The 19359-nt window shown below is 50.0% G+C and overlaps 2 protein-coding genes across 8 annotated transcripts in view; one reads left to right on the top strand and one right to left on the bottom strand.

The window, feature by feature from the left end:
• The window catches only part of HABP2 (hyaluronan binding protein 2), a 35460-nt gene extending 22494 nt beyond the window's left edge, over positions 1-12966 (top strand). The window contains exons 5-13 of the mRNA NM_001014868.1: positions 1360-1476; positions 2512-2631; positions 3139-3310; positions 4500-4597; positions 6503-6758; positions 7153-7295; positions 8135-8269; positions 9253-9398; positions 11653-12966. Coding sequence (NP_001014868.1) covers positions 1360-1476; positions 2512-2631; positions 3139-3310; positions 4500-4597; positions 6503-6758; positions 7153-7295; positions 8135-8269; positions 9253-9398; positions 11653-11817 — 1352 coding nt within the window. The 3' untranslated portion in view covers positions 11818-12966. The remainder of the gene's footprint in view (positions 1-1359; positions 1477-2511; positions 2632-3138; positions 3311-4499; positions 4598-6502; positions 6759-7152; positions 7296-8134; positions 8270-9252; positions 9399-11652) is intronic.
• The window catches only part of NRAP (nebulin related anchoring protein), a 75376-nt gene continuing 68261 nt past the window's right edge, over positions 12245-19359 (bottom strand). For all 7 annotated transcript variants that reach the window (XM_024985667.2, XM_005225747.4, XM_024985666.2 and 4 more), the window contains 4 exon segments: positions 16182-16289; positions 14107-14418; positions 13026-13157; positions 12245-12491 (listed from right to left, as the gene is read on the bottom strand). In XM_024985667.2, the coding sequence (XP_024841435.1) occupies positions 12387-12491; positions 13026-13157; positions 14107-14418; positions 16182-16289 (657 nt within the window). In that variant the 3' untranslated portion in view covers positions 12245-12386.

A 19359-nucleotide genomic window follows, 5' to 3' on the forward strand; every position in this document is an offset into this window, starting at 1 on the left:
TTTCTAGGGGGTTAATGAAGGCTCTCAGAAATCCCATGGAAAGGCTGAAAACCACACATATTATATTATGCATAAAGGATTCCTCAGCCCGGTCAAGGCAACATCTTCCTGAGTCCTCATCCCCATGTGTTAGATTGGACTAATATGTCCATTCCACAGATGAGAACACTGAGGAGATAAAAACTGGATCCTGATCAGGGCTTGTTATTACTGTTGTTGAGAGTGTTTAGACCAACTTCAACAGAACAGTGTTCTCAAATAGGGGAGCAGGAAGGTGCTCAGGGCACATAAGGCCCAATCCTGTTAGAGAAAGGGAGACCAGAGTACACAGAGGACTTGTACATGGTCACACATCCTAGTTGGGAGAAGAGCAGGAATTAGAGATCTGGGGCCTGATTCCAGCAGGGGCCTGATTCTCTCTTCCTGCCATCCTCACTCATGAAGACTCTGATAAAAGCTGTGTCTGCCTTTAGTGACCTCTTGTGGGCATAGCATGAGGTGATAAGGTATTGGGAATAGAATTCTTTTGGGCCAATTATACCCTTAGAGAAAACCTGGATTCTGTCCTATCTAGTGACCATATAACTGGGGTGGGGGAGACAGTGAGGGTTTTGAGGTTGACTTCTTTCCTCTGTGCCCTTTTCAATTATTCCTACCATTTTCTTAAAAAAATATTCATTTATTTATTTGGTTGTGCTGGGTCTTAGTTGGGGCACGTGAGATCTTTGGTTGTGGCATTCAAACTCTTAACTGTAGCATGTGGGATCTAGTTCCCCACCCAGGAATCAAACCCAGGCCCCCTGTACTGGAAGCATGGAATCTTAGCCCCTAGGCCACCAGGGAAGTCCGTCCTATCATTTTCAACACTACAAAGTCTAAATAAATGCTTCAGGATGGTTTGGGAAATCAGGCACAAGCACAGTATCTGAGCTTATCCTCCACTTCTTGGAAGAGTGACAAAATTGTAAATGGAACATAAAATCAGCTATAAAGTGGAGAAGCTCAAATTGCAGATCCATTTGGATTTTTTGAAGTTTTAAAATTATCAAAGTGCTCATAAAGATAGAATAATAAAGGCTATGAGCACTAGGAACTCTTAAGGAACTGGGAAGCAATCATCCATGACCCAAGGATGAGGGAAATTTTCTTGGGGTAGGGGGGAGTGTGAGGGACGGGGAGGGGGGGGTGGTGGCATGGTGTTTCAGAACCATGGACAAGGGCACATGCTCTACCAGTCACCATCACCACCTCTCCCAGGACCACCTCCTAAATATTGTACTGTGCAAGTACCTTTCAATGTAAAATGTGCCCCAAATAACATCCTGTACTTGGCAAAACTTCTCTATTGGTCTCCCACAGTGCAAAACAAGTGCAAAAACAACCCCTGTGGCCGGGGAGACTGTCTCATTACTCAGAGTCCTCCTTACCACCGCTGTGCCTGCAAACACCCTTACAGGGGTTCAGACTGCTCCAGAGGTAAGTTCTGGAAGCCTATTCTATGCTAAGCTCTCTCTACCCTGACTTATGCCTAGGATGTCAGTATCCTACTGTGTGAAGTCCAGATACCAACCCAAAGTTTTGATGGCCCTTTTAACTAAGACTTTTTAATATTCACTATCCCTGGAGAGTCCAGTGGGAATTGACCAGTCTGTGTGCCTTCCCATAAAAAAAATCATCTTGAAACCCGCTGCTAGGAAGTAAGCCCCAGTCTATTCCTGCTGCTGCTGCTAAGTCACTTCAGTTGTGTCTGACTCTGTGCGACCCCATAGACGACAGCCCACCAGGCTCCCCCATCCCTGGGATTCTCTAGGCAAGAACACTGGAGTGGGTTGCCATTTCCTCCTCCAATGCATGGAAGTGAAAAGTGAAAGTGAAGTCGCTCAGTTCGTGTCTGACTCGTAGTTCGTGTCCGACTCGTAGTGATCCCATCGACTGCAACCTACCAGGCTCCTCCATCCATGGGATTTTCCGGGCAAGAGTACTGGAGTGGGGTGCCATTGCCTTCTCCGAGTCTGTTCCTAGAATGGGTCATGTATATTTATCCACTGCTGCGAGTCAGGCATTGTCCCAGGAGACTTACATTCTCTCTCACATTCTCCCAAAAACACTACAAGAAAGAGTTTTACAGATGAAGAAATTGAAGTTCAGAGAGGTTAGCTAACTTGCTCATGGTTACACAGCTATCAAGGGGCAGAGCTAAGTTTCAGTCTAGCTCAGACTGGCCCCAAATTCCTGCTCAGTCCATGCATCTTGCTGTTCTTCACTGAATGACGTGTCTACTTATATACTCACTTTTGCTGGCCTCTGTCATACTGTCTCACCCACGTTTGTTTACATCCTTAGGGTGTGTGTGTATGTTTACTAGCATGCCAGTGGGTCTCTTTCCCCTTTGGTGACCCACCTTCTGTGAAAGGATGGACACCAGAAAGGTGCCACCAACATCTCATCAGCTCAGATGTAGCTGCAACTCCTCCTAAAGAGTCTTCCTGGACCCACTCCCTGTGTTCACAGTGGTTCCTGTGTGCAGGCCAAATCCCTGCCAAAACGGTGGCACCTGCTCCCGGCAGAGGCGGAGGTCCAAGTTCACCTGTGCCTGTCCTGACCAGTTCAAGGGGAAGCTCTGTGAAATAGGTATGGGTCTCTACCACCACTTCTCCAGAATCTCAGAGCCACACAGGAGGCCTCTGGAATCCTTTATCTGTTGGGGACTTGGCAGAACAGGATTCAAGTCAAGATTCCCAAGCACTGCTATTGCCTCAGCCTTCCAACCAAAGGGCATAGGGTGTGTCCTGCTCCATGTAAAGGATGTAATCAACGGGGATATATGTAGGCAAGTCAAATACATCTGGGCATCCTCGGTCCTCAATGCACCTACCTCAATGCCCCTCGGTGCACCAGTTCTTGTTTGAGCCAAAATTAAAGAATTCAGTTCCCATCCCCAAGCCCCATGAGATTGTGTTTTTAAACTGGGTTGAAGGTGGAACATTTGCAAGCCACCTTCTTTCTGGGACCTGTGGTGGAATCTCAGGGTGATCTGTATCTAGGCCAGTCCTCTCACACCTGATACAGCTGACAAGTCCTTTCCGGGTGCGGCACGCGTTGGCCTCAGCTCTCACATCCTTGCCTGCTCTCTCCGAGGTCCTGATGACTGCTACGTTGACGACGGCTACTCTTACCGAGGGAGAGTGAGTAAGACCATCCACCAGCACACATGCCTTTACTGGAACTCCCACCTCCTCTTGCAGGAGAAGTACAACATGTTTATGGAGGACGCTGAGGCCCACGGGATTGGGGAGCACAATTTCTGCAGGTAAAACTCACCTACGTCTCTGCTCAGCCTTGGCTACTTGTCAGGGTGAGGATTTGCTTGTCCCTTCACCTTGCTCCTAGTTTTCCCGAGTCAGCTTAGAGATTTTGAAATGGAATACTGAAACTCATCAGCTTACTATCAATAGGAAGATTTTCCAACTCAGTATAGGTTAGGTTATGCTGCTGTAACGAACAACCCCAAGCCCCAGTGGCTTGAAAACATCAGTGTTTATTTCTCACTCACACTGCATGTGTCATGTAGATTGGGTAACTCCACAAAGTTACTCAAATATCCAGGGAGGGCAAGGAGAGCCTGGAATATGGAGGATGAGATTTTTACCTCCTCAACCTAGAAGTGACACATCATTTCAGCACACGTATTTCATTGACCAGAAATAGTCACATGGTCCCACACAAACTTCAAGGGAGAAACGGAACATCAGAGGAGGAAACGAAAGGTTTGGTGAGCCTTACAGTCTCTGCCACAAGGATGTGCAGGCTTTCCCAGAAAAGAATAATGTTATTTCCATCCCTGGTGATGACTAGTTACCTTCTTCCCCATCTGCTGCCTCCAGACCATTCTGTTGCCTTCCTCCCTCTGCTCATTGTCTGACCAAGGCCAAGGACATTCTATACGGTCTCCATATAGAAACGGGGATTTTGTGTATGGCTTTCAACTGGTTCCATTAAGCAGAAGGATTTCCCTTGTACAACACACAAGTTCCCTTCCACTTTCGTTGATCTTGAGCTGTTCCTTCCATGGGATTGTCTGCAGGGTAGCCTCTCTCAGAGAATTCTCAGGCTCAAAATTTGAAACTTTGGGCAAAGGAGCCCTTCTCTTGCCCTGTTTCTGTATTTATTTCATGTTCCTAACAAAGAAGGGTCTTTAATAGGGATCTCATTTATTTTCCTGCAAAACAATTTGTGTCTTGTGGATCTGGCATAAAGTTTGTGAACTACTTTCTGGTTATTGAGATTCCCCTCCAGAAGTTAACTTGGTCCCAGAGCTATAACCACGCTTATATGCCAAGATTTGCTAACCTGTTGGAGGAATGGAATGGAAGTTAGCTCTGGGTATGGGGGGGCAGAGGGTGTAAGAACTTGATATTCTTTTACCCAAAGGTCCTTTAATGAAGTCCAGTGGGTTCACCAAGCCTCAACCCCGGCTTACTTTGTTGTTTGTTTTTTAGAAACCCAGATGGAGACAAAAAGCCCTGGTGTTTCATTAAAGTAAACAATGTGAAGGTGAAATGGGAGTACTGTGATGTCCCTGCCTGCTCTGCCCTAGGTAAGACTGTGGCTATCTGGAGGTCTGGGAGTGGGGAGGTTGTAGATCCACAGAAGTTCCTGGAACTCTCTCTCTCCCCGACCCTTACTCTCCCTCCACACCTGCTTCACCATTTGCCAACCTGGTGGCAACCCAGCTCCCCGACCCTCTGCTCCCAGGTCGAGCAGACCTGGACAGCTTTGCAAACTCAGGCCTCCTGGCTCCCAGTCAGTGCACTCAGCAAATACTGGCTGCTTGCGTGCCGTATGCCAGGCCTTCAGCGTACAGTGGGGATCAAACATTGGCTGAGCCTCCACAGCCTCTCAGGATACAACATGGACTGAGTTCCAGCTTCACGGTCTTTCTAAAAGTCTGCCTTGGTCCACTTCTCTACCCACATCTGAAGCTATGCACCCTCCTGCCCTGATCAGTGGAATTGCTTCCCTGAACAGTTTCATTTTTGTGCCTTTGCTCTGTCCCACGTTCGCTCTTGTCCATATCTAACCATTCTTTGAGAATCACCCCAAGTAATCACTCCTCCTGGCTCAAATGGTAAAGAATCCACCTGCAGTGCAGGAGAGCTGCATTCAGTCCCTTGGTCAGGAAGATCCCCTGGAGAAGGGAGTGGCTACCCACTCTAGAATTCTTGCCTGGAGAATTCCATGAACCGAGGATCTTGGTTGGCTATAGTCTGTGGGGTCACAAAGAGTCAGACATGACTGAGCAACTGTGACTTTCAATCACTCCTCCAGAAAGTCCTCCATGACTTACCAAGTGAAGCGCTACCTTTCACTCCTTACAAACCTCATGAAATGGACTGGGCACCACCCTACAACTCTTATTGCTCTTTCCTTTGATTGACAATAATCTGTGCAAATGTCTCATCTACCCAACTCTGTCATCTGGGTATCTTCCCCTAGGCACCAAAAAAGCCTTCAAAAATCTATGTGTGCATTAACATAGTTAAATACATAACTGGAGGTCAGTAAAGAATCTGCCTGCAATGCATGAGACCTGTGTTTGATTCCTGGGTCTGGAAGATCCCCTGGAGAAGGAAATGGCAACCCACTCCAGTATTCTTGCCTGGAAAATCCCATGGACAGGGGAACTTGGTGGGCTACAGTCCAAGGAGTTGGACACAACTTAGCAACTAAACTACCAGAGATGGATTTCTAACTGATACTTATTTGCATGTTTTGTTGAAATCCTCTTGCTATACAGTGTTAATGTAAGTTACAGGTATGTACTAGAAGGATTCACAATTTCTAAATGTTGAACTATATTTATAGTTATTTTAAATATGGACTATATTCCACCCGTTGTACAACAAAATAACCCCCTGTAGTTTATTGTATAGCTAATAGTTTGTCCCTTTTAATCCCTGTCTTGCCTCTCCTTCCTGTCTCCCCACTGCTAAGCACTAGTTCATACTCTATATCCGAGTCTGCTTCTTTTTTGTTATATTCTCTAATTCGTTGTATTTTTTAGATTCCATATATAAATCATACACATTTCTATGTGTTTGTATGCACATCAAAATAAGAAGGAAAAAGCAGTATCTTCATCATTAATTCTATAGACTTGCTTTGTGTTAATCAATGTGCTCAACAAATTTTTAAGGGTATGTATAAGCATGCAGGTGTTCTTTTTTTTTCACTATACCGAGTGGACTTGTGGGATCTTCCGTCCTCGACCAGGGATTGAATCTGGGCCTTTAGCAGTGAGAGCACGGAGTCTTAACCACTGGACCATCAGGGAATTCTGCCAACAAATGTTAATTGCACGTGCTCATCCTGTATGCACCAGTACGGTCTCTTAGCTCTGGACAGTAGCTCGGCTTCTAAGGCAGAGCCATATCTCTGATAAGGTCCTTCTGAGACCCCAGAGGGAGGGTGGAAGTGTGATTTATTTCTCTGTGTTTTACAGACGTTGCCAACCCAGAGGGAAGACCCACTGAGCCCTTGACCAAGTTTCCTGAGTTTGGGTCCTGCGGGAGGACGGAGATAGCAGAGAAGAAGGTCAAGAGGATCTTTGGAGGCTTTAAGAGCACGGCCGGCAAGCACCCGTGGCAGGCATCCCTGCAGACCTCCCTACGACTGACCGTCTCCACGCCCCAGGGCCACTACTGTGGGGGGGCGCTGATCCACCCGTGCTGGGTGCTGACTGCTGCCCACTGCACTGAGTAAGCGCCTGCTGCGAGCAGAGGCCAGGGTGGCCAGAATCCCCAGGGGGTGCTGTCCCCTTCCCATCTGATCAGCATCTTGACAACTCTGGCAGGACTAGGGGGTCTGACCTAGCTCCAAGGGCAAAAGTGTGTCTCCTTAAAACCAGACAACAGAAGAAAGCTCCCGTGTGTAGAATGCTTACCACATGCATTACATGTGTTATGACAGTCAAGCCTCAAAACTGACTGCTGAATGACCGGCAGGAGAGCTCTGTGAGCAAGACCATGATTACAGATGAGGATGCCACCGGGCGAGAAGTCAGGTCATCTGTGAAGGTCACAGCTCACGGGTGTGGCTCCAGCCTCTCAAATTCCAGGACTAGTTCCTGATCATTATACTTTCCTCTTACAGGATAAAAACCAAATATCTGAAAGTGGTACTTGGAGACCAGGACCTGACGAAGACGGAATTCCATGAGCAGAGCTTTGGGGTGCAGAAGATTTTCAAGTACAGCCACTATATTGAAATAGACGACATTCCCTACAACGATATTGGCAAGTCTCTTCTCTTCTATTGTGGCTTTCCCGCTTCTCTTGTCCTGGGTGGATTTCTCTACTGACAGAAAGTTGAGGCTTGGTTTTGGAAGGTGCTCTGCGCAGGTCTTTCATAGACCCTGTAAGGTAGAGCATTTCTTCCAGGGCGTTTTAGTTCTGAAAGGTCTATGTTAGTGTTGCAGATAAATGTGCACAAACTTTTAAACTGAGGGGAAGGAACATCCGATGCAAAGAACGGTGTGCTGTGCAGAGCTCAGTCTTGAATCCCTACTCCCCCACTTCCTAACAGGTTTCACCCTTCTAAGTCTCAATTCCCTCTTCTGTGAAACAGGGACACTGATGTCCAGCTGTTCACTTCCCTGTGTGCTAAGTGACATGATGTACATATGTCCCATGTACATCTGGCACCTGGTAGGCAATGATGTACTTATGCTTCTTGCTCCTTAGTTCTGTATTTCTTCATTCACACACTTCTCACTCTCCCTTCTCAACACTGTGCACGCATGCTAAGTTGCTTCAGTCGTGTCCGACTCTGTGCGACCCTTTGGACGGGAGCCGACTAGGCTCTTCTGTCCTCAACATCTTTCCCCCCACTTAAAGCCTGTTTTTCCAAAATGGTATTCAAAATGATTTCAAACTCAGTTATTGTTCCTTAGCATTACTCTCAGCCTGAAGTGTTATGACTCCTCCCCAGGTGAAGGTTAAAAGCATGAAATGATGACAGAAGAATTTGGGGTATTGGGAGTAGGGTTTTCCTACAACCACCTTCCAATCGAGCTGAAGCTGATGCTTCTTTGACAGAGAGATTTTCATCACCCATTTCCCCTCTCTCTACCTAGCCTTGCTCAAGCTAAAGCCAGTGGATGGTCATTGTGCCCTGGAATCCAAATATGTGAAAACTGTCTGTTTGCCCGATGGTCCCTTTCTCTCTGGGACTGAGTGCTATATCTCCGGCTGGGGTGTCACAGAAACAGGTGAGTCTGGTCATGCATTCTCCTGCCACTCAGGTGACTTACATCCACCAGACAAGAAAGGGTCACATTCAACTGCCCTCCAGGACTAGAAATCAGAGTTACATTCAAAATGACTTATCAAAAGAAAGAGATTGCCCCAGCTTTCTGTGTATGTGCTCAGTCATGTCAGACTCTTTGCAACCCCACGGACAGTAGCCTACCAGGCTTCAATGTCTGTGGGATTTTCCAGGCAAGAACACTGGAGTGGGTTGCCATTTCCCACTCCAGGGTATCTTCCTGACCATCTTTCTAGCTCTAGTTAAATCTCATCACCTTCACAGTCTCCTCTGATCTCCATATCTGTCCTTGGCCCTAGCCCCTAGCTCCTTGACTTTCACCAGGTATTGATCTTGCATCCATGGAGAATTTCCTCCTTTCCTAAGTAGATATAGTACTGACAAGATTATATTGTTATTGTTCAGTAACTAAGTCGTGTCCAGCTCTTTGCGACCCCATGGACTGCAGCATGTCAGGCTTCCCTGTCCTTCACTATCTCCCAGAGTTTGTTCAAATTCATGTCCATTGAGCAGATGATGCTATCCAACCGTCTCATCCTCTGCTGCCCTCTTTTCCTTTTGCCTTCCTCCTTTCCCAGCATCAGAGTCTTTTCCAATGAGTTGGCTGTTCCCATCAGGTGGCCAAAGTACTGGAATTTCAGCTTCAGCATCAGTCCTTCCAATGCATGTGCCCTGTAATATGGAAATTCAGGAGTAGTATCTTAAGTGTCTCTCAAATACTCAAAATAGATTTCCCTCCCTTCCAATCTTGTTCTTAATAATGGAAGGCAAAGATCATTTCAAGTAGGCTTCTCTCCCCATCTCCTAGAAAAACCCCTACTACCTGAACTTGGGGCAGGTGGGCCCTCTTCTGACCACTGCTGATTTCTGGTGGGGCAGATTCCACCCTGGTCTCTACAGTGGCAACATCTTTTCTCTGCCCCTCAGGAGAAGGGTCCCGCCACCTCCTGGATGCCAAGGTCAAGCTGATCAGTAACACAATATGCAACTCCCGCCAACTCTATGACCACTCGATCGATGACAACATGATTTGTGCAGGAAACCTCCAGAAGCCTGGACAAGACTCCTGCCAGGTCAGAGACTCCACGTGGCATTTGGAGAAAGCAGGGCCTCATACAGGGGCACAGAGGGCACTTAGAGCCCCGGGCAGGGAGGAGGGGCAGAGACCCACTTGCCATTCGGTCAAGGTGGGCACATCTGTCCTCTGAGGGCTCAGCATCAATACCTAGCAGTCACTCTGCTCGCTGTTGTTGAATTTGATTCTGACCAGTCTGGTGAAGGATGTCACTGTCACCATTGTACAGATGCTTAGAGAAATTATCTTGGTCCACAGCTCCTGGGTGGAAAGTGCAGAGCAAGAACTTGCTCCTCTGTGTTAAAATGTGAAGAGGGTGTTTCTGCCCTCAGTGCTGGGCAGCTTGTCTGCAAATCCCAATAAGCAGGGGACATTTGCAAAGACCAGTGGTTAGAAAGAGAAAGATGAGGGGCCAGAGAATTCACAATATTGAGTCACCATTAGGATTTAAATGTGTGTGTGTGAAGGGGGAAGGAGATTTACCCCTAATACACTAACTGGCTGAGTGGCTCCCCTGTGGCCAGAGCCAATTTAGATCCTGCCTGACACCCACCCCCAGACAGGACTTTGGGGGGCAAGCATGGGCACCCTCAAACCTGAGCTCCTCCCTACAAAGAAACTCAACAGTGATCTGCAGCCTCGAGCCTACTTTGGGATGGGAAATCATGGTCACTCTCAGGGTCTGTGGCTCTCCTGTGACCCTCTGTCCTTTTCCAAGGAGCCGCAGGTATCTACCTACTTAAAGGAAGGGTATGAGCAGATGGGAGTGATTTTCCCTGAGTCCCTAGAAGATGGATAAGGAAACATATTGCAGGATTTTAAAAAGACAGTCAAAGGTTTGAAACCTGCTTCTGTCCTTTACTTTGTGACCTGTCAGTCACTGAATGGCTTAGTCAGCCTGGGCTTCTATATAAGTGACCTAGACTGGGTGGCTAAACAACAGACGTTTCTCACAGTCCTGGAGGCTGGAAGACTGAGATCAGGGTGCCAGCATGGTTCCAGTGGGACCCTCTCTGACTGCCAACTTCTCATCGTGTCCTCATGTGGCAGAAAGAGAGAGAGCTCTCTAGGTCCCTTCTGCATGCGTGCTTGGTCACTCAGTTGTGTCTGACTCTTTGCAACCCCAAGGACTGTAGCCCATCAGGCTTTTCTGTCCATGGGATGTCTCAAGCAAGAATACTGGAGTCGGTTGCCATTTCCTTCTCCAGGGGATCTTCCTGACCCAGGGATCAAATCTGGGCTTCCTGCGTTGCAAGTGGACTCTATACCAACTGAGCCACAAGGTTTCGACAAGGGCACTAATCCTGTGCATGGTCCCCACCCTCCCAACCTAATTACCTCCCCAAAGCCCTATCTTCTGATAAAACATTAGGCTTTAACACAGGAATTTGAGCAGGGCAGGGAGGACACATTCAATCTGCTGCCCTCAAATAATTAGCCAACATTAAGTGTCTAATCTATAAAATGGAACTAGGGTATCCATAAAATTGGGAGATTGTGGCTAAGATTGAAAGAAATAATTCATTAAATATCCTACCAGGTGTGTAAGTGGGAGCACATACGTGTGTGTGTATGTGTGTGTGTGAGCTGTCCTTCTCATTCCTGCCCTCCTCACCATCTTCCTCCTCTCCACTCTAATTGGGGGTTTAATGTGAACCATGCACTGTCCCATAAGCCTTACAAACCTTAGTCCTCACAAGAACCCTCGGGTGGGTTCTGTGGCCACCTATGGTTTACAGTGTGAGAATGGAGGCTCCACAGGCCAGCAGATGGACAGCCTGGCTTGGAGACTGGTAAATCTAAGCCCATAGACCATGCTGAACATCATGGCCATGCTGCCTCTGAACCCCATCCTTCCTGACCAGTGTGTGCCCTGCAGGCCCTGGAAGGTGCTCTATCCAAACAGGGCATCCCTCCAGCCCCTGCTAGATCCCAGGATGGAATGAGAAGTCGAGAGCCCCTTAGTAATACCTGCATCACTGAGTCACGGTGGGTTAGGAAGTCAGGGTATGACCTGGGCCTGGCCGCATGGCTTCTCTGCCAAGCCCTCTCTGACTTAGGACACAGGTTGGTATCTGCTTCTCTCCCTTCGGAGCACTGCATCATATGAGGCATAGGAAGAACCTTGTTGCCACTTTCCCCAGGGCTGGCCAACAATCCCACCCCTCACCCCCCAGCATCCCCTCACGGAAGGCAGGGGTGTCTGAGTGTATACTGAACCACAGAGTGGACCCTTGCATCTTTTCCCATAGGGCGACTCCGGAGGCCCTCTGACCTGTGAGAAGGACGGCACCTCCTACATCTATGGGATCGTGAGCTGGGGCCTGGAGTGTGGGAAGAGGCCAGGCGTCTACACCCAAGTGACCAAATTCCTAACGTGGATCAAAGCCACCATGGAGAAGGAGGCTAGCTTCTGAGGTGTCTTGTGAGGCTCACAGCCCGTCCTGTGAACACCCAGACAAGGCGAGGCCCTGTGGGCAGCAATGGACGCCCCCGGAGCCTCTGAGTACACAGGCTCTCAGCAGAGACCACTGCTGCCCAGCCCAGGGTACCAGGGACCGGCATGGCCCCCGCTTCCTCAGGCTCCCTCCTGGGAAACCCAGAAATGAGAGAATCAAGCTGAAGTGCATGACGTTTGCTTCCCTTCCAACAACCGTAGCTTCTAGAAAATCAGTGTTCACAGCCTGCCTTCACTTGGGACACTGGCAAGTGAGAGCCTTCAGACGGCTCAGCATCGGTGGGGGTCACCTTTACGTCTTTGCTCCTCAGACACTCGAGGTGCACGACAGGGCGCGCCACCCACTGCTAGGTGCTAGAGGACCAAACACAACATTCTCCACCCACTTTCAGGGAGCTGTTATTTTAATAAGGGAGGGCTAGGGCAGGGGCGCCGTTTTCACAGCTGGCTCCGACTGAAGCCATGTCTCTGGCGTGCAGATCTCCTCTCCAGCTTCTCTCCCAAGAACCAAGGGTGGACGCTGCCCACTCAGAACAGTGGGGCCTTCCTCCTTTTGACGTGCAGAATCTCGGTGGCATCTGGGTTTACAAACCCGCTCTGATCATCTCTGGGCTCCACAGCCTCCGGCCCCCCCTGCAGAAACCAAACACACCTCCCTGAGTGAAGCGGAAGCTCCCACAAGACAAGCTGTCTAAAAAGCTCGCCCTCTCCTTCCTTTCTCCCTCTTCCATCCTCCCCAAGAAAAAGGAACCTCACGGCAAGAAAAAGAAAGCAGCAGAGCCCATCTCTCATTTAGACGGGGCGCCTTTCTTCTGAACAAAGTAGGGTTCAAAACCCAGACTGTGGTAGACAGTGCAGCTCTGACCCCTTCCGCGCATGTAACGAGCAAGCAGTCAGCACAGCCTGGCCTGTGTGGCCAGGATTGATGTAGCCCTGGCACGCTCGCCTCCGAAGAACTAATGGCTGTGACTTCAGAGAAAACCCCGCAGGAAGTTAACCCAGGTGTCATCCGCCTGGTCATCTCAGACCCATGAAATTAGGCACCTTGCCTGAGCTGCATTGCACGCATCTTTAGAGCCAGCTAACCTTTGGCCAAAAATAAAGTTTGAAAAGAAACAATTGAGTTCGCCTTTCCCCCGTGGCCTTGCCTGCCAGCCCGCTACTTACGTAAGCCCCTTGGAGACCCAGGCCCCTCGCGTTGGCCAATTCTGCAGCCCGCCGAGCCATTTCCACTTTGTAGGAGCCAGGAGGTGTCCAGCCAATACCTCTGGTCAGGTTCAAGTCTGATTTGTACTTGACCTTGGGGGAACGAGGGAGGCAAGAGGAATAGGTCAGCAGGGCCTAGAGTGGAGAGGCTTAGAAAGGCTGCCCTGGGGACTATGTTGTTAGTGAAAGCAGGACGTGGGAGCCAAGCCGCCTTACGCAGGAGCTCCTTGGCACTGCGGATGCGCTGTGCTGGGGGTCAGGCCAGCATAGCGCTGTCCTCTGCACTGCTCTACTCAAGGGGGCTGCAGTGAGGGTTCAAGGCCGAGCTCCTATCTAGACCTGCTCTGTAACCTTAAGGAAGTCATTTCCCATTTAGGGGCTTCAGTCGCCTCTCAGAGATAAAGGGCCCAGGCTGCTGACTACTAAGATCCCTTGGAAAGAGCGTGTACGTGCTAAGTCGCTTCAGTTATGTCTGACTCTTTGCCGGACTGTAGCCCATCAGGCTTCTCTGTCCATGGGATTTCCCAGGCAAGAATACTAGAGTGGGTTGCCATGCCCTTCTCCAGGGAATCTTCCTGACCCAGTGATCGAACCTGTGTCTCTCACATCTCCTGTACAGGCAAGCAGGTTCTTTACCACTGGCGCCACCTGGAAAGCCCTGGGAAGACTAAGGCACAACAATCAATACCTTGGGCTCTCACATTAAGCCATATGGGGCTCAGATTCCAGACCTGCTACTGATTGCCATGGGATCCTGAGTAAGTGACTTCATGGCTCTAAGCCTCCGGTTCCCATCTGTAAACCAGCTGGCTGTGAGAGCCACGAGGCACGGCATGGAAAGCATTTGGCACGGAGCCTGGCCCACAGGAAGGACTCGATACACTGGGATTCTTGTGATTTCTTCTGGCACTATCATCTCAGGTCTCCTAGGTTCTATCGCAGCCCAGCTCCTCCCTGAGGGTAACACGGGACGTGGGATTATGGACACCTCTGATGAAGAGAACCAGAGGCAGGGCCTAGGCCTGAGGGGAGGGCAGCTCACATCGCTCTGCAGCCGGTGGGCCTTCTGCGCGTGTTTCAGGCCCAGCTGCTCCGGGTCGCAGGTGGGCTGGGGCAGGGGCTGCCTGTAGTGCACGTCGCTGGCCAGCTGCTGGCTCCTCTTGGCCTGGAGGAAGCCGGGCTGGTCTGGGCGGCTGTGGAACTGGGACCGACTCTTGGCGAAGTCCTTCTTGTACTCGTTGTCACTCTGGAGTCTGCCGACGCTGAGGAAATGCTTCGTCCTCGGGTCGTCGTTGATGCTGCGGTACCCTATCTGCAGGCCCCGGTCCCGTAGGAAGGCCTCTTTGTACCGGAACTGCAGGGCAGAGGAGCAGAGAGGTGGTCATGGGCGCCCCCCTTCCCTCCAGGGCCGGCCCTCGGGATTCTCAGCAGGAAGTTCAGCAGTGGGTCAAGGGCACCGCTTTGGATTCAAGTAGGCCTGGGATCCGGGTTTCCCTCTGTTTCCTTTAGCTGTGTGGCCTCGGGTCAGTTACTGAGTCTCTCTGAGCTTTGGTCTCCCCACTTGGTAAAATGGGTGTGAAAATGGGTGCGGGAACCTCCACCCCACGGGATCTTGAGAGGATTCAGCGAGAGGGGCTGAGCTTCATGTCCTGCACAGGCTCACGTCCACCCAGCGGCAGGTGACGGTATTGCTGTGGTAACAGTTAATCCAACAGTTAAGGAGTGCACCCATTCTATCAGCAGCCACTCATCCTTTGATTCTTTCCAGCTTTCAGGGACCCAACTCAGTGCTCCTCAAACCATATATAGTGAAAAACGGGACTGAGTCACTTTCTTTTTTAAAATTTCCAATCCATCGAAGTCCAATATGTAGTCCTTCTGCCTGTGATTGCATGTGTGTGAAATCACTTCAGTCGTGTCTGACTCTGTGTGACCCCATGGACTGTAGCCGCCAGGCTCCTCTGTCCATGGGATTCCCCAGGCAAAAATACTGGAGTGGGTTGCCGTGCCCTCCTCCAGAGGATCTTCCCCACCCAGGGATCAAACCGCATCTCTTATGTCTCCTGCATTGGCACTCGGGTTCTTTACCGCTAGCGCCACCTGGGAAGCCTGTGATTAGTATGTAAAAAGTACCAGGTGCATTTGATAAACCCAAACTGGCCTCTATTCTGCTCAGCCAGAGGAGTCCACCCATCTCAGGCTTGGAGGCCAGAATATCTCATTGCTAAGTGTTGCTAAATGCTTGGTTTCTATACTTGTTTCACTTTGAACCAGTGACAAGTTGTTCATGAATGATCATATATCTAGTTAGTAATGTCTTCCTATCTAGTTAGTGATGTCTTCCTCTTCGATAATAACAGCTGCCATGCTTTGTCCCCTTGCTCTGTACATGACACTGAACCATTTTGGTTACATTCCTACATCAATCCCGGGCTTCCCTGCTGGCTCAGCTGGTAGAGAATCCGCCTGCAATGCATGAGACCGCGGTTCTATCCCTGGGTTGGGAAGACCCCTGGAAAAGGGAAAAGCTATCCACTCCAGTATTCTGGCCTGGAGAATTCCATGGACTGTATAGTTCATGGAGTGGCAAAGAGTTGGATACGACTGAGCAACTTTCACTCTCTCTACATCAATCCTGTCACCAATAGAGACAAATATTAGATCTCTATTTCATAGGAGAAATTTTAGTTCAGAGGATTTAAGCAACTTGCTCAAGACCACAGAGCCAACTCCTAAGCAACTGAGGCAGGATCTGAACTCAAGTCAATCTAGGCGGGAAACCCAATCTCTTTCTATTCCATAGTGCACTTCAGCTTTGAAAAAAAAGGTCCCTTTATTGAAGGTCAACAAATCAGTCCTCTGCTAACTGATTTCTAGTTTCTGTCCACATGCATCAACATTTAAGAACGCCTCTCTTGAAGGAGAGGAAATAGGAATAAAACCTTCCCTAATTCCAAATTTCTGGCTGAGATGCTAGAAATTGAGGCCAACTTTTATTCCTTTCACTTGAAATACTTTCTCAGCTTTGGTTCCCAGTGGTCTGCCTTTCAACAGAACTGGGGAAACCAGAGTGACACCTATCAGAGACAGAGGCAGGGAGGGAACGTGAGGTCTTACATCACTGGCGATTTCCCTCGATGCCCGTGCCGTCTGGAATGGGATGGCATCCAGCCTGAAGTCGTAGCCGCCAGCCCGGGTCTGCTCCCAGGAGTGTCTGTAGACTTTCTAGTTGGGGAAACAAAGAAATGAGCGAGAGGCGAATGGGCAACTCCATGCCTCCATGTCTGCTAGTTCTCAGAGGGAGTGATTCCTATACAGGTACCCTCTGTCTTGCTGGCGCCCAGATGGCAGAGCCCATGGCCCCACGGCCACCCTGAGGACCTCCTCAGCTCTGGCCATGAAGGGCTTTGGCTCTAAACGCCCAGCCAAAGCCTGAGCATCAGGCCCTGCTCTTGTGGGTCTCGGGGTCTCGCTGATTTGCTACACCCTGTGGGTACCAGATGCCCCTGTCCTCCTCCTTCCTGTCTTTGCTTTCACTCCAGCACCTCAAGTTTGCAGCTTCCAGCTGCCAGAATGCAAAGTTAAAGAACCCTGTTTCTCCCCACATGCTGTTGGTCCTATTCCTTGGGTCCTGGTACCCTCATGTTCACGGGCTCCCCTCAATTCCTGGGGGCCCCTGGGCCACCTTGATGCCACGTCACATTATCCCTGTGAAGCGTGCTGCAGCCCCCATGCCCTCCTGGAGTCTGCACCGAGAGGAGAGCCTTCACCTGAATTAAATTGATCGTCAGGAACCTGACCGAGTTCCTGACCCCTGCATTTCACATCGTCCTCTTTTATTTCTCCGCCTTTCAAGTTGTTCTTGCACACCCTCCGGGAGTCTGTAATCACATCCTCTTAGTCCTCAGGTAGACCCACATCACCTACGGAGGCATCAAAACCGCCCGTGCCTTCATGTAGCTCATATTATTTTTTTTTTCAAGATAAGGGAATGGCTCCATGAAAGGAGTCATCTGGAGATCCCAGCGGAAGGCTGTCCTTTATTCTGTCGCAGAGAAGGGAGACAGCAGGTGAGGCGCATCGCCAGCAGATGACAAAGTGACAGCCCCAGACCGTTTCGGTCGCTCACGCATCTCAGAGCCACGGCAGGTCAGGGGGCCCTTAAGAACCTTACTTTTGTCACTTGGGAATAGAGGTCAAGGCTGAGACTCTGTTCTACAGGGGATTGGGGGGATTAAGCGGAGGAAGAGTGGCAGAGAAAAAAGCAGAGTGCCCTCATGCCACCCCACAACCGAGCCTGGAACTAGAGGGGACCACAGAAAGCTTGAGCCAAGCGTGGTGGAGCTCATTGTTTGTTAAGTCCTGCTGCTCATCATCACCTTTACCTTCATCACTTCTTCCAGTCCCAACATTACAAACCAGAAGCCAAATGCCTACTCTGTTGATGTACCTAGAAATAGAGAACTAATCATCGCTAAGGTCATCACCTCATTAGCAGATCACAAACAGGATCAGATTTCCTGGGTCGTCGTTGAGTTTAGCGGGGAAGGACTGAGAGGTATGTAGAAGGTGCGGCGGAATTCAGATCATGACAGACAACCAGCCCCTCTAGCACTGCGTTTCCTTGTTTTGATGGTCGTACAAATTAATTAGACTAGGAAGCAGAGTCAAAACCCTTATCATTCCTTGGAAAGGGGTCTGTCAGCGCCTTCCTAGTGAGATTCTCCACCAGATCTGGGCTAGGAAACAACACCAATCTTTTCACAGCATCGAACTCCAAGGTCACCCTGCTTTGGTGTCAAGGCACCCCAGCCTCCGAGTCTCTGTAACTGGGGGTCAACTCAAGTGTAAGTATGGTGCAGGCGCTCAGTCCTGGCCACCTCTTTGCCACCCAATGGACTGTTGCCCCCCAGGCTCCTCTGTCCATGGGATTCTCCAGGCAAGAATACTGGAGCGGTTGCCATTTCCTCCTCCAGGAGATCGTCCCAACCCAGGGATTGAACCCTCCCGGTCTCTTACGTCTCCTGCATTGGCAGGCGGATTCTTTACCACCGCACCGCATGGGAGTCAACTCAAGGGCAGGCCCAGATTGGGGTTCTGCCCGAGGCGCTGGCTCCCTGTCTCCCCACCCCGCTTCTCTCTGTATACTATTTGCTTGATTGTCATTGCTTCCTCCCTGAGTTTTTTTTTTTTTTTTTTTTTAATTCTGTTGAGGTTTTTGCCTTGCCACTGGGAGTCTTTAGATTCCGCAGGCTCTTTGATTTGGAACCCTGGGCGTTCCTCTTCTTTATCACAGTGGGCACAGCTTTGCCCTCATCCTCACACATTAGAGTCATTTGATTTTTAGTTATTTCGGCTGCCTTACACATCTCAATGGCTTTCTTTGCCCAGGAAGGTCACTTTCCCTCCACATCTTCCTCACAGAGCACTTGATCCAATTGTGCGTATCCTACACGCCCCCGAAGAAGTGCTCTTTCAAAAGAGGTTCATGAGTCCTCCATACCCGCGTGCCCTGGCGGCTAATTTCAGCTCCGGGACTCTGCAGACGGGCACCCCTTGTGGAAGGAAGGATGCCTCTGCCACCAGCCCGGGGTGGCTGTCCTCCTTAAGTCGGGCCCCCGAAGGACTGGCACTTCTATCCCAGTGTCCAGGGCAATGGGCCTCCAGGAGCTCCTCACATGGAGGCCTGGCCTTCCCCTATCCTTGAAGCATTAATGAGATGGATGTTTTGTCCGAGCTCCGCTGAGGGGGAGGTCCCGCTTCCCCAGATGGAGGTCAGCCCACCAGAGCCGCTGTTCTAAAATTATCACCTGCGCATCCCTCAAAAGCATCAAATGGTCATAATAACTCATATTTACAAAGCAGCAGCACATTCACCGTGTGGGATCCCACAGGGCTTTACAAACGCAACAAACTAACACACACGCTAACTAGAAGGCGCCTCTTGCCAACCCCTGTGAGGCGGCTACCTCTGGGGTGAGCAGCAGCAGCTGTTGATCTGCACGGAGCCCCAGGACACAATGGCCGGGCCAGGGCGGGAAGAATGGCCGGACTCTGGGAGGCCCCGCGCGGCCCCAGGCCGACACACTCAGCCTGTGTTATTCTGATCTGACAGCGTCTTTTGATTCTGCCGCCTCGGTACCTGTTATCCCAGGATCACAGCTTTGCCGGCAGAGCAGCCGCCTATTCTATTACGACCAGGGGCCTCCGACCCCTGCCAACAACAAGCCCGGGCTGAGGAAACAGCATCTTGGAGATGCATGCAAAGGGCACACATCCAAGGGAACAGACGTGT

Source organism: Bos taurus, chromosome 26, assembly GCF_002263795.3.
Source record: "Bos taurus isolate L1 Dominette 01449 registration number 42190680 breed Hereford chromosome 26, ARS-UCD2.0, whole genome shotgun sequence".
Classification (NCBI taxonomy): domain Eukaryota; kingdom Metazoa; phylum Chordata; class Mammalia; order Artiodactyla; family Bovidae; genus Bos; species Bos taurus.